General features: G+C 39.4%; 1 protein-coding gene across 1 annotated transcript in view; it reads right to left on the minus strand.

The window, feature by feature from the left end:
• The window catches only part of PDE11A (phosphodiesterase 11A), a gene marked incomplete at both ends in the record, with an annotated part of 382619 nt that overhangs the window by 51845 nt on the left and 315922 nt on the right, over nt 1-14852 (minus strand). The window contains 2 exons of the mRNA XM_081261295.1: nt 9708-9808; nt 13479-13569. Coding sequence (XP_081117421.1) covers nt 9708-9808; nt 13479-13569 — 192 coding nt within the window. The remainder of the gene's footprint in view (nt 1-9707; nt 9809-13478; nt 13570-14852) is intronic.

Consider the following 14852-nt stretch of genomic DNA (forward strand, 5'->3'; position numbering starts at 1 on the left):
CACTGCACACTATAATTTTATCAAATTAAACATGAACATACACATGTGTGTGTATACACACACATATACATACACATGTGTATATGTATATGTGAGTACGTACATGTATATGTATATATTAAATTGTTGATCATAGAATGAGTTCTGTTTTGGAGTTTTCATTATTTTTATGGACTGTGAATGCTGTATGAAACTTTTGACAGAAATCTGCTATAATTTTCTTATTTTATAGATGAGGAAACTCAAGGTGAAGTGATTCACCCAAGGTTCCAGGGCAGTTATTAGAAGACCGAGGTAGATTCCAGCTCTTTAGGTCTAGTCTCTGAGACAATCTCATTAATCTATTTGCAGTATCAACCTTTGGGGCTGGAAAGCCTTTCGTGTTTGAGTTTATGTTTTGTCATGGCTGCCAATCCTCATGAGATGTGATGGCATCATAGGCTGCTGTACTGAGGCAGAGCCAATCAAGGCGGACACCAGACAGGTCTCTCCATCATTAACAAGGGAATCCTCCAGGAAGAGCTCAGATGGTCAGATTGGTGGTTCCCAGCTGCAGGTGGTATATTTCTGACCTCCTCCTTGGTGATAAGCATTACAAAGCAACAACAGTGAATTCACTGTGCTTTTGGGAATGAGTCTGCCCATTCAATAGCTCCTTTTAACATCTTTCTGTGTATATGTGTATAGATAACACAGAGTCAAAAGCATGAACATATGTGAAACTGTTGGAAAAAAAGCATTTTTAGAAATGGGACTGTTAAAATGAATATTTGAAAATCCACAAAATTATATAATACTCCCCAGATTCACACTCCTTTGTCAAGAGGAACTATATCATTAACTTCTCAAGCAGATCATTGGGAACCTTGGTTTTCAAGGACAATGGCAAGAACCTAGGCTAGTGAAAAGCAACTTACTGGAAAATCTCATTTATAATCAGATATGTTTTTATTAGGCTTTTATCCTGCTCTGCTGAAATATGTTCCACTCAGAAAAATAGCAGTCTTTAAGAAAGCTAAAATTACCCTCAAAAATAATTCTAAGGATTGGTTACCAGTCACCCATTACTACTTGAAAATCTTTCTGGTTTGTAATTTATCTGAAAAGCACCTTTTATTTGTAAAATGAGAAATCACAAGTCCGTGTATATTTTCATCAGGATTTTTGGGTAAATTTATATATCTATACCTATATGGACATATATGTTATCTTTATATAGTCATATAATTCCTTTGAATCTACAAAGAGGCCACAAATGTTAGGAAGGATTTACTGCTGAGGTGGCAAATCATCACTGTTATTCTCCTGTGATTTTGACTCCAGAATCTCTAGGCAGGGGCTGGAGGCCTGGGCATGTGTGGATGGGGAGGTGGTTGCGGGGGAGGAGGATGTGTTTCCTTAGTGTCCTTATTGCTTGTTCAACAGGCAAATCATATGTTGACCTCTAATTGCTAAATTCTGATTTTAGAAAGATTTCTGGGCTTTTGGCCCAAAAGCACTGGAGAGAGGAATAGGAGAGTAATATGCAGATGTTAACTCCAGCGATTATGACTCAAGAAATAAAAGTCATCTATTTAATTTTGAAATGAGTTTTCTCCTTGTCTTTGACTGGAACTGATAACACAAAGACCAGCTAAAACCCTGAATGAAATGACCTGTTCGATGCTGTGCTTTTGTTGGTAGTGACAAAATGCAGGAAATGAAAAGATGATAATTACTCTGTATGCTGAGAACAGAAGATTAGAAAACAGCAGTGTCTAAGGGTCGGTTCAGTCAAATCATAATCAGCTGGCAAAGAAGCAGTTTAAGCCATTGCTAGCTGGAAAACTCTGCAGTTACTCTGACTGCAGTCCTTTACTGGATGTGTCATCACTATTTGCTACCACTATTAAGTTAGCACTCAGGAAAATATCGGTTGTTTTTATTGTTGATTGTGGAATTTGCATAGGTCATCTTTGTTGACCTCCCTGAAGGTAGGAACCATGTCTCATCCTCTGTGCATTCCCAGCAGCTAGCACAGTGCCTGCAACAGGAGGATTCAAAAAGTTGGATGAATTTCTCACTTGTATTCAGCTGTGATATTCCCTTGGTGGGGAGGCAGGGACAAGTATACTTGAAGATGCTTTGAAGTGTGTCATGAATTACCAAATTGGTTCTTCCATCAACCTACTGCATGGTCTGTTCTAACATCAGCGTAGCTGTAGCTGCTGAACTCATCAGGCTCTGTTAAAATATAAGGATGATTGGGAAAGACTAACAGGTTAAACTCCACTGGTCATCAACACCTTCCTAGGCTTTAATTTATCCTTTTTACTATGGTAACCAGCTGAGTACAGTTGACCAAGGAAGTTGAAAGCATACAACATGGTGGGTTCTTAATAAATAATGTTTCAATGATGAATGAATGAATATTTCTGCATAGCTGTAGAAACATTTGTTGAATTCCATTGTATTTTTAAATCAGTTGTCTCCATAGCAATCTAATTTTTAAAAGGATAGTCGAACTATTACTGCAAACAACATAAAATATTTTATAGTACAATTTGGTTATCATCAGGTGCTTTGAGAAGCACTACTTACTGCATCCCCTTGAAAGACAAGAAACCATTAGGTTAGCAGTGTTGCTGATGAATACTTGCAGAATGCAATTGGAAGTGGCAAATTTCGATTTGAAGATTAGTCTGATTAATTTAGGAAGTCAATCTGAAAAGCATTGAGTCCTTGCATGGGTTTATAAAATCTGAATTGCTTGATAATTCTCAATTTACATAGTAGTCCAAGTAATGTGGCATGGAGGTTGAATAGAGAAAATCTGAGGACTTTGGGCCAATACCCTTGGAAAGACCAGGGATCCCTATCTATAAGACGGGAATAAGAATATCAACCTTGCAGCTGTTATGAGAATTCAATATCAAAATGTTAATATTTTGGGAATGTGTTTTGTCAGATAGTGTGTCAGGCTTGGGGACTGCAAGAATGAGCTAAAGAGTAAAATGTCTTGATTCTGGGAGCTTCCATCTAACAGTGATACAAGAAGACATGTAATACCTAGAACAGTGCTGGCCTGGAGCGTGCCTGAGATACAGTGTTATGCCAACACTAACTGTGGGAAATGGATGTTACTTTAACAACTTCAGTATTAACAACTTTACCAGTATTAAAGCTAACGAATTGCCCATCTGTGATACTCTAACTTAGCTCAACTAAGAGACTCTAATTGCAGTCTCAGCCGCCCTCCCTGTCCCAGTCTCCTGAGCAACTGTGCTCTGCAGCTTCTATATTCACCCTGACTCGGAGTGCTGGACCTATATTAGTGGAACTCTCACTCACCTGACACTTAGCACATTTTGAACCAGCCTCAGGTGTGTGTACATGCTCACGTTACTGCTGCCGCTGATGCCTGAGTATTTTCAGGACTGGCCTCAGTTTCCCCTTTAGTACTCTTAAACTAACAACTAAACAACTTCAGAGAGAATGGCAGAGTGAAAAAGCTTCTGGAATCCAAATACTTGGTTTGAATCTCAAATTTGCTTTTTAACCTAGTGAGCAATTTACTTTAAAAAATTAATTAATTAATTAATTAATTAATTAATTAAGTTATTTATTAATTGTAGTTGGACACAATACCTTTATTTTATTTATTTTTCTTATGTGGTGCTGAGGATCAAACCCAGTGCCTTGCATGTGCTAGGTGAGCACTCTACCACTGAGCCACAACCCCAGCCTGTGAGCAATTTACTGAGTTGCTCCAAACTTTGGTTTCTCATGCATATCCTGAGGTTAATAATATTACCTAGTTTCTAGTTTCATAGACCTGTTTTCAAGATTAACTGGGATGATGTGTAAGTTAGCACTCAGGAAAATATTGGTTATTTTTATTGTTAATTGTGGAATTTGCATAGGCCATCTTTGTTGACTTATATGCAGACATTTTTACAGGGCATCTGTGACATCTTTGAAGTTTTAACATTTGTGATTTTAGATCTATTTCTCACCACCCCTAGTGCCATCTTTTATGGTGCATATTTTATTAAGTTTTCTGGCTGAAGGACTTCTTTTTTATAAGGTACTTTAAATTATCAAAGCTCTTTCATCTAGGTAATGTCCTTTGACTGCCACAAGGACCCCAGCAGTGTGGCACGGGAGAAAGGCCTATCCTCCTGCTGCCGACAAGGAAACCAAGGCAAAAGCAGATGGAGTGGCTCTTCCAAAGTCACGTGAGGGTGTATCGAATTCCTGCTTGAGCTGGTAAAATTACTATTTAATTATCAGAGCCTTATTCATTGCAGGGATTCAGAAATAGGCACAGGAAATCAATTTCAGAAAATCAGTCATCAGTAACTGAGTTTTCAGTGAGTTGGAAAATCAGACTGAATAATTAACTGCCAGACATGGGCCGTGAAACCTAGACATGCACATGGAGGGGTTTGTTTGTTTGTTTTTTATCTTGTGAATTCTGCTTTCATATGCCATTTGTACACAGAATCTCAAGGACACTCACAGCCATTTCGAATTAAGGTCATAAGTTTTTATGGTTGTTTAAAAAAAGTGATTCCACATTTCCATGTGTCTTACATTTTCCCCTTTAGGAGCATGGCAAATTCCTGTCCCTAGGAATGAGTCATAAACCCCTTTCCAAAAAGTGGGGATCTTCTCCCTGCCCCTTGTGGTCATTTCTAGAAGGACATTCTTCTTCCTGTGGGGAGATTCCTTTTTGGTTTTCTCAATTCTATCATGACTTTTGACACCAGGACAGAAACCCAATGATAATCAGACTTCCAGAACCAGTTGTAGATGCTGCCTCACATCCTCTTGGCCTCCACCTTTCTCAGCCACTGCCACCCCAAACAACAGCACAGCTCCTGTGTGGCCCCTGGCATTTTTCTGTCCTGGTCTGCTCTGATTCAATGTGTGGGACTGGGGATAGCTGCAGGGACACCCAGCCCTCAGGCACATGAAACCTGGAAGTGTGTGGGGGTCAGCACCCCTCATGGCAAACTTTGGCTGACAAAGATGGAAGCTGGTGGACAATTTTGAGATGTAGCATATGAGGCTTCTCAGTTGTCCATGCCTGGCTGACCATGGTGATTGCCAACTAGTAGATGTACTGTTAGAATGGCTTCCTTCTTTCCCCATTTCACTGTCCCCACCACCCAACTCATTCTTGGTATTGTTTCCAAAACTAAACTAACTGCATGCAAGTCCTTGTCTCCAGCCATGCTGGGCGAGAGAGCAACAGGAACCCAGGTTGGTTTTTATTTTACTCTGATCCAAATACATCTGGGAAGGTCAACAGTGTCATATTGTTTCCCCAATTCAAATGACATCTATTCTTGATTCATACATTCAAGAGGGCATATGGTAATAGTGAACAAAGCTCTAGAAGAGGAGCTTCTAGCTGGAACTGGGTTCCAGTTTTGCCAATAATTAGTTATATGATTCAAGCTGCATGATTTAACCATTTGGACCTCAGTGCATGATCTGCAAAATAAAGGAGATGACTTGACAACATTTCCAAGATCCCTTCCAGTTCCATGACTGCATATTATGAAGTAAAAGCATCTGGGGGACAGTTCTCCTCAATAACCCCAGGGGTTGTTTTGGCTAAAAATATGGCAATACTCTGCTGCAACTTCAGACAGACAAGGGAATCAGTCCCCTGAAGGGCTAGATTAGAGAAGGCGCAGCTCTTCAGTACCTCCCAAAACAATAACGCTAACAGAAAAAGAGCAAGCCAGCTTCTTCGGGAGTCAGCAAACATTAGCTGAGGCTGCAGCATTAAGATAAGAAGAGAGTAATGAGAAAACGACTGGCAACCAACTTCCTTGACTGCACTCCGACGGTCACTGGGTGACTCGTCACATGCCTAACAGGTCTTGATAAATGGACTCCAGTGGGGAGATTTTTTTTCCTCCTTTAAAAGTTACTTAGAGACTTAGCTTGGGAAAATTCTTCTACTTTGAGAAAAAATAACATATACCCCGCAAGTGTCAGGGACAAGAAATAAAAGCATTAAAAAGATATAGGCTTTCCATAAATCCCAAATCAAAGAGTATCAATCCAGGAAAAGATGGAAGGTCATGATTGTTAAGTAAACCCAAGGGCCACAAAACATGCAAAGTAAATAGGTATGAAAGCAACTGAAATTGTAGTTCTCACCACGTATATGACATTTAAGACATTAAATCAGAATTATTATCTCAGAGGTGGTATTATCTCTGTTTTACACAGGAAGAAGAGGCTCAGAGAGGTAAATAATTTGTCTGATGATATGCAGCTAGTTAGCTACAGAGCTGGAATTTTTGTTTTTGAAGTTTATATTTTATATTATTAAAATAAATATTTACTAAGCTAATACATGCACATAGTTAACAAATCAAGAAGCACTAAAAGGCATATAAATAAAGTAGTGTGTTTTTTTTGACCTTTGTATTTTTGATGCTTTAATTTGATTGTTTTTATTTTGGCTCTCACGTTCTTAATTTCAAGAGCAATCTCCATGGTTGCTCCTATTATTATTTTTAAAAGCATCCCATTCTTGTTTCATAGATGCAATACCTTGGTTTTTCAAGGATATTAACAACAGTTTTTTTGTTTTCTTATATGTGCCCCACTATTCCCTGTTGTTTTTCTCTTAATTCCATTTTCCCCCTGTTTGTTTAGGCCTCTGTTTTCACATACTAGAGGCTTATAAAATATGATGTGACTCCTGGCTGTCTCTGTGAAAGTAATAATAAAGAATTAAAAGCTAAGTAGGAGTTGTCTCTATGTGTGTGTGGTGTGAGGGTGAGCGAGTGGGTAGGATTGCTAGAAAAAATACAGTAAGCCCAGTTAAATTTGTGTTTCAGATAAAAATTCATTTTTAATATACGTATTCTCAAATATTTCAATGAACAATTATCCATTGTTTATCAGGAATTTAAATTTAACTGGACCTCTGAATACCAGGGATAGATCCCAGGGGCACTTGATGTAAGCCACATCCCAAGCCCTTTTTAATATTTTACTTAGAGATAGGGTCTCGCTGAGTTGTTTTGGGCTTCGCTAAGTTGCTGAGGCTGGCTTTGAACTTGCAGTCCTCCTGCCTCAGCCTCCCAAGCTGCTGGGATTACAGGCATGCACCACTGCACCTGGCTGGCTCTGAGTTTTTAATATGTACTGCTTCCACTTACTGAGCTCCCTCTTTTGAGTCCTGCATCCTATTTCCACCCTGTACTTCTCTTGGGTCCAGGGTCCTTTTACTCTCTGTAGAATGGACCTCTGGTTCTCTGGGTAAGGAAAGGGGACTAACCTGGCCATGTTGGTGGAGGACATGATGGGCTCTGAGTATTCCATAAACTGGCTTGCTGGCTCTCTGCTTGCCTTTAGCTTTGAGTTCACATCCACCTTTCATAGAATTTTTGTCTCAAAGTCCCAAGTCAGGTTTTACGGGGCAAACTGGTTTGCTCTCTAGAGCCCTCCTTGTCTGTGGATCCTGGTTTCTATTTCCTCTCTACTAGGTCACCTACTGTGGCAGTTGGTAGGCCTTTCATTCTCCACAAATGTATTGGCATCTTCTGTCACTTGCTGTGTGACATTTATCTTTCAGATTTGTGCCTTTTTAATATTAAATTTATGGTCATTTTGGTAGACTTTTAGGAGGGAAAAGACATAGATGCTTGGGCTCAATCCATCAGATTTTACTTAGAAGATCAGAGTGAGATTTAAATTCATGCAAAAATAACTCCAAAGCTTTTATTACCCCCACAATACCATGTAAGTAATCCGTTCAGCAGAATCCAACCATAAACACTGTGGCAATACTGCTAATTGTCTACCCCAATATCCCTCCTTCCTTTCTTCTTCAGTATTAGAACTCCTGGTTTTTAGCTGGGCATATTGTTCCCCAGAATAGGCTTCCTTTCCCAATCTTCCCTAAAGCAAGGTATGGCAAAGTAACTCAATTTTGACCAGTGAAATATAAGTTGAAGGACAATGTGACAGTTTTCAGAACACTCTCCTAGACAGCTTGCATTATCCTTTTGTTCCTTTCTTCTTTGTCCCTCCTTTCTTCCTGGTGGCTGGAATGTGGACATTATGGCTGGACCTTGAGCAACTATCTGACAGAGAGGTGAAGACCTGTGTTGAAGGTGACAGTACAGAAGAGTGGGAGGAGACCAGGTCCCTGAGGACTCCACATACCTCCTCTACCACCTCCAGAGCGCTGATTTACTAACTTCTTTTATGTGACAGAGAAGTAAGTCACTGTTACTTAGTTTCTCACCATTGAAACTAATCCTAAGTGACACAATGCCAAAGTGAAGGAAGATTTAAAAGGGACTCACACAGGACTTCCTAGAAAAGGTAGATGAGATGAACTTAAGAATGGGCAGTTCAGCCAGATGGGGAAGTGGAGGGAGAGGATTCCATGCAGAAACGCTGATATGACAGGGGCTACTCGGCAGTGTTTCCAAGGGTGATCTGTAGACCACTCTGCTGTAAGTTGACGCATCATGTGGAGGAGAAGTGGAAGACGAGAATAAAGGAAGATTGGGACCAGATAATGGAAGGCCTTGGAAGTTGAACCAAATTTACAACTTTCTTAGAAGGTAAGGGAGACACTGGAGGTTTTTTGAGATGGAAGTTAAAAATATAGGTCTAAAATATGAGGGGGTAGAGAGGAGCATTTCAGAGTCTTCTTCATCAGGGAGTAACCTATGCCAAGTTAATACAGAAGTGAGGCCAGTGGAGGAAAAAAAAATGGGTTCAAGAACTCACATGTAGAAAAAAGGGGAAGGGCAAGTTATAAGGGATCTGGAAAAGAAGAGAGAAACAGCTGTATGTTGAGGGAAGCAAAGGAAGTAGAATTGACAAGGAAAAGTCCATAAACCTTTAGATATCTGACAAGGCCAGAAGATATCAGGGTCTTGGTGATTACTGAGAACACAATTTTGGTAGAATGTGTAGGTTAACTCTGCTCTCTTCTCTCATAATATGAATGCATACTAAGAAAATAGAGGAACTAACATGCTCTGTTTATCTAAAAAAAAGTAGTGAAATAAACACAAGTTGAAAAGCAACTAAAGATCTTCATGGATTCAAGTGAAATAACTTGATAAGGGGGAGAAATTGTTTGGTCTTTAACATAGGAGGGGACTGTATATGTCAGAGGAGGGAGACATTTTCAGGTTGCTAAAGCAGGTGGTACCTGAAGGAGCACTGGCAAAGGGACGGATGGAATTTTCTCTGAGAGAGAGGCCTGAACTGTAGAAAGAAGGGAGAGCCCTCTTCTGAAAAAGATAAATGGAGATACCCAGTGTGAAGTTTGGATTTCTAGCCAATCTTTCATCAACAAATAGTTTTCATCATCATCGTTATCATTATCAGTGCCATTATAGATCCATCATAATAGTCTAAAATGGCAGTTTTAGACAGTATCTAAAATAAAAGTGACCATCATTTAGTTTCAGAGTCAAGAGTTCCAAATAACGTTCATTACACAGAAAAAAAAAGATATAAATCTTGCCATTGTATCCCAAAATCTCTTGACTTATATACACACACCCTAATGAACTTCAAAGGAAAGAACAACATTAAGAAATTGAGCCCTTTTACACATTGATATCAGTGCTAAAATAACAAGCAACCCCCAATCTGGACCTGAAAATTAATTATAAGAAGGAACTTTAGATATCCATTTGTCAAATAGATCAAATGCCAATACCTACTCAAAGTACAGCGTGAGGTCTGTTGCTAATATTGACTGCTTCAAAAGCTGCATAAGGTCACTATATTCCTGGGAGGACAAATTAGCAAAGATGTTGTGACCCTGTAATGAGAGAGTAAAAAGTCACAAAAGACATCATTAACCTGTGGTTGTTGATTACATGTTTTTCCTATATTAAGGGGAAAAAATGAAAAAAAAAAATCATTTTTAAAAAGCTTAATAAAATTTCATACAAATATAGATTCCTTGGCAAATACAGCAAAGCCAGAAAGTGAATCATATTTGAGGAGTTCTACTGTGGGGCCTTTATCATGTGTTTAGTGTCAAAGGGAAAACTCAGAAAATGTTTGAACTCCTCCTATGAATGTTTGTGCCAACAACTCCACCCAACTGCCTGTTTCCTACGGAATTACATAGTTGAGAAGTTGGCAAAAAATTGGGAATCTCTTTGACCCTTCAATGAATACTAGTTTCACTACTTAAGTTTAAACTGGCATTCTAGAGATATTGACTGGGGCAATAAGTGGCTTGAAGGAAGATAAAAAGCCATTTGACAATGGGGACATTGGGCAACATCTGGAGACATTTTTTAATGGTCACAGCAGGATGGGGGTGTTACTTGTATTTAATGGGAGAGGCCAGGGATGTGGCTAAACATCCTATAATGCACAGGAGACTCCCCACAACACAGACCAACCTGGCCCAACCTATCAATGCTGCTGAAGTTGAGGGACCCTGCATTCAACTGTTAGGACCCACTTTGATGAAGGGTGTAGTAGATTAAACTTGTACAGTGAATAGTTACTGAATAGCTAGGATATATAAGCCATTGTTCTTAGAACAGTGGGACCATAAAGATGACTTTACCTAAGAAAATTTGTGATTGCAGCTTTATTTCCACACCTTTGAAAACCATTCTTGTCTTCATAAAAATTTGCTTTTCTGTAATGTAACCAATAATTCACTTAATTTGCTTTAAAAATTAGGACTTGCCGAGTGCAGTGGCACATGCCTGTAATCCCAGTGGGTTGGGAGGCTGAGGCAGGAGTATCAAGAGTTTAAAGCAGCCTCAGCAACAGCAAGGCATTAAGCAACTCAGTGAGATGCTGTCTCTAAATAAAATACAAAATAGGGCTTGGGATGTGGCTCAGTTGTTGAGTGCCCCAAATTCAATCCTTGGTACAAAAAAAAAAGTTAGGACTTTTCATTTTTCAGGTTTTCTCAGCATGGAATATGAATTCGTAAGCCTGTGGCCTGGAAAACAGACCAATTTTAACCTAGTGTTGAGAACCAAGAGAAAGAAAGGGGCAATGGGACTGCCTATCATCTGTTCTTCAGTAAGAAGAAAATTAATTCTTTCAGGAAACCAGAATATTAATTAGTAAATTATCTCTTACCAGGCACTAGATGATAATCTGCTTCCCTGAGTTAATTTATCTCATTGGGTGAACCCTACACTTCTTAAAGACTAGAGTATATTGGTTCCATCTGGGACCAGGTCCAATATTAATAATAATTTCCAAATGAACTCTTTCAGACCCTTAATTTAGCCATTAAGAAGAAGACAAGTAACTAAAGGAATGCTAAACCATAATTCTGCCCAGGTTTTTCTCCAGGAGAATTGCCCTATGGGCTAATCACAAGTGTGTATTTGAGGCCTGGGAAAAAAATGGCCAGAAGCTACAGAAAAATAGACACCCGGATTGAGCCACACAGCCTCCAGTGAAAGAAAAACAGCCTTGAGCAGCAAGAGTTAGGAAAAGTTAACATTCAGACAAGGGGAAAACTGCTCTGAACTTGAGGATCCTGGTTATTTGTAAGGGTGTACATTTTACTGCTATTAAAGGACTTAAGTAACTAATATCATTTCCAGAGAACAGAGTGACAAAGCTAAACAGATCAACTTTCGTTAAAAAAGAAAAAAACATTAATTTGCATCAGTGCATAGTTTATATGCAAATTTGCCTTGCACAGTGCCTCAAAGTTTGGTCCCTGAAGTGGAGTTGAATTTCCCTGAAACACTGCTTCTACCCTTTGTTTAGGGAGGCAGTGAGAGTGGAGCTGATGGAAAGAAAATTCCTCAAGCCACCCAGTGTTGTCTGTGCTTGTGCGTCATTTGGAAAATGGGCAATAAAGTTGCCTGCATTTCTGCCATTCTAATGGGCAGGACAGAAGGGGACATGGCAGTGCCAGGGCATTCAGTGCTGCACAAAGCAGATGCTCAGTACAAAGCTTCATTACTATCCATTGCTGTTACTCATTAGAACCCAGAGTGAAGGAAAATGTGTTATGTCTGTATGAACACAGATTCCACGCAAATGGGAAACTTACATCTGTTTTTTTTTTAATATTTTTTTAGTTATACATGGACACAATATCTTTATTTTATTTTATATTTAAAGAGAGAGTGAGAGAGGGAGAGAGAGAAAGAGAGAGAGAATTTTTTTTAATATTTATTTTTTAGTTATTGGCGGACACAACATCTTTGTTTATATGTGGTGCTGAGGATTGAACCCGGGCCGCACGCATGCCAGGCAAGCGTGCTACCACTTGAGCCACATCCCCAGCCCCCTTACATCTGTTTTTAATCCTTGTTATTAGGAAGGTGGGGCTTTTTGGGGTCAGAGGTATAAATACACCATGTTTGCCAGTAAAGAAAAGATAGTCTGAGTTAAAGTGCCTCCTTTCCCACTTTCCTCTTCTAGAGCACTCGGCTAAAATGTAGCTTTCATAGGAAAATTCCACAGTTGCCAGCATGCTGGCTAACTGAGAGCCTAACCTTGGGTATTTCATTCCCAACTGAAAATACATCGCCCCCAGCAGGCTGGCCCTGCCCCAGCCTGTATTCACGTTCCGGAGCGTTGACTCTCCTTTATGAGGTCGAAGGCTTTCGTGATATTGCAAAAGACAAGCTTTCTCAAAATAGTCTGGAAGAAAAAAAAAAATCCTCCATATTTAATGATGCTATTCCAGCGAAGCAGGGCCTTAATGATGATAATAATAATAATTAATGGCACAGCTAGAGAACTGACAAATAATGGGGAACAGATGATCCCTTCTTGGCCTCAAAAAAAAAAAAAGTCTGTACGCCTGCAGAAAATTAAACAGATCCTTTCCTAGCAATTTAAAACTAAGACGCCTCAGTCAGAGTCAGTTCACTAACTGTCTCTGTTTTTCTCCATGGAAAGCTAAAAGTATAAAATTCCAACTACTTCTGACTCCTGCATTGCCACAGGAAGCAAAATAAGGCATATGGCATCAGCCCTGGGTTTTATTTTTAGTTGTAGTTCTCACTTTCAAACTGGTCCCACCAGCGATTTTAAATTCTTTTATCTTTTATAGGTTTCTTGATTGTGCTATTAAAGTGTAACTTTCTCACCCTGTTTTTGTTTCACCATCTTTTAAAATGGCTGGGGGTTTTCACAAAATGGGAATGTTAGGCCACTTAGTACTTGGATCCAGTCACTCATTGTGCTTCTAGGTTCTTTAAGCAAGGCAAGATCAAGCTCTGGTGACGGCAAGTGAGTCTGCAAAGCCCCCTAATCAATAAGGAAACCCAAATGAATCAGCGCAAGAAGAATTTGAACAAGGTCCTTAGTCAGGCATCTGAAAGATCAAAAAAAAAAAAAAAAAAAAAAAAAAAAAAACCACAAAAGCCTGATAGTTTGACTTACATGTGCTTCTCTTTTTCTATGTGTGGAACTACAAAGAAAGAGAGTTAGGAACCGGATATCTTGTCCTCTGTTGAGGGGAGAAGTGGAGCAGGTCGTACCTCACTTTGAAGGATCATCACAGCGTGGTTAAAATGGTGATGCTCTAAGGTAGCCGAGGTTCCATAGAGTTGGGCCAGCGCAGAGCCACTCCTGAAAGAGGACCGAAGACTGAGTGAGCAAGGCCCTTCAACTTGACCCTCCCCACACCAGCTCTTTGTATCGAACTGCTTTTCCTATGTGTGACAAAGAACTGTAAGCAGATACTTTCTTGGGTAACTGTGTATCTTATCATCTCTTAAGTAGACTGTTCAGGAACTTTCTGTGTCAGGCTGGATGCTGCAGATATGTGCCTAATAAGGTACAGTCTCTGCCTCTAAGAAATTTACAGATGAACAAGAGAGATGAAACATGATCATAAGAAAAAAATATTGCACAAAACAATAATACAAATACTAAAATGTTCCAGGTCCACTCTAAGTGCTATGGTGGTGGGAGGCAGGATTTCTGGCTCTGAGATCAGTGTAGTCTTTCTTAATTAAAACCTGTGTTCTGAGGGTCAGAGCACCTCTCTTACACCAAGTGTATTTGACTTTCCATAGGAAAAGACCTTGTGAATATTCTGCAGAGTTCGCTTTATACATTATATGTACGATGTTGAAGACCTTCTGTTATGGTTTCCCAGCCACCAATCACACTGAGATAGCTCTGTAGAATTCTGCAAAGTTTCCTGGATTTGGAGTAAAATTTTAGCTCTTCCTGCAATTGGTAGAGTAATATCATTTGGACAGTGACTTGGCCTCTTTATGGCTCAGTTCCTTTGTCTCCAAAATTATGATAGTACCATCTACCTCACCTGTTACTTAAAAAAACTATAATAAAATATTTAAAAGTGCCTATCACAGTGTCTGCTATGGAGTAGATTATAGTCTATATTGATTTTAATCAAGAGTTAAAATAGGTATGAATATTTCCATCTTAAATCAAAATTATACTTGAAGGGATTGCTTTATCTGTAAATTTTGTTTATGTAGAACAACCCATCCCTGAATAATGTTAAATTCAATAAAGTGTTCATTTAAATAGTTAGGATATCTTAGGAGATGAGAGAGAGGCCCAGAGAATCCTCCAGTTTAAAGGGAAATCAGGGATCCTGAGGATCCATCTAGGTCCCTGTGTACCTTTCTTGCCTTTTATTGCAGGGGCTTGGACATTGAAAGGAAAATTTGTCCTTAACTTGGAAAATACTGTAGATTGACAGCTCACAGCCTGTCCTGCTAGTGAGAGGAGAAAAGTCCTGTATCTAAGCACAATGTGAAGGATTTCAGTCTCATGCTTCAGTCCCACCTTCAGTGTGAGGCAGTCTAAGACCTCAGTTAGTTTCTGGGGTACAGAGGACCTGTGATCCTTGGAAAGATCAGAGCTAACCATTATGT

The sequence above is a fragment of the Spermophilus citellus genome, assembly GCF_964194105.1.
Source record: "Spermophilus citellus genome assembly, chromosome: 11".
NCBI classification, from domain to species: Eukaryota; Metazoa; Chordata; class Mammalia; order Rodentia; family Sciuridae; genus Spermophilus; species Spermophilus citellus.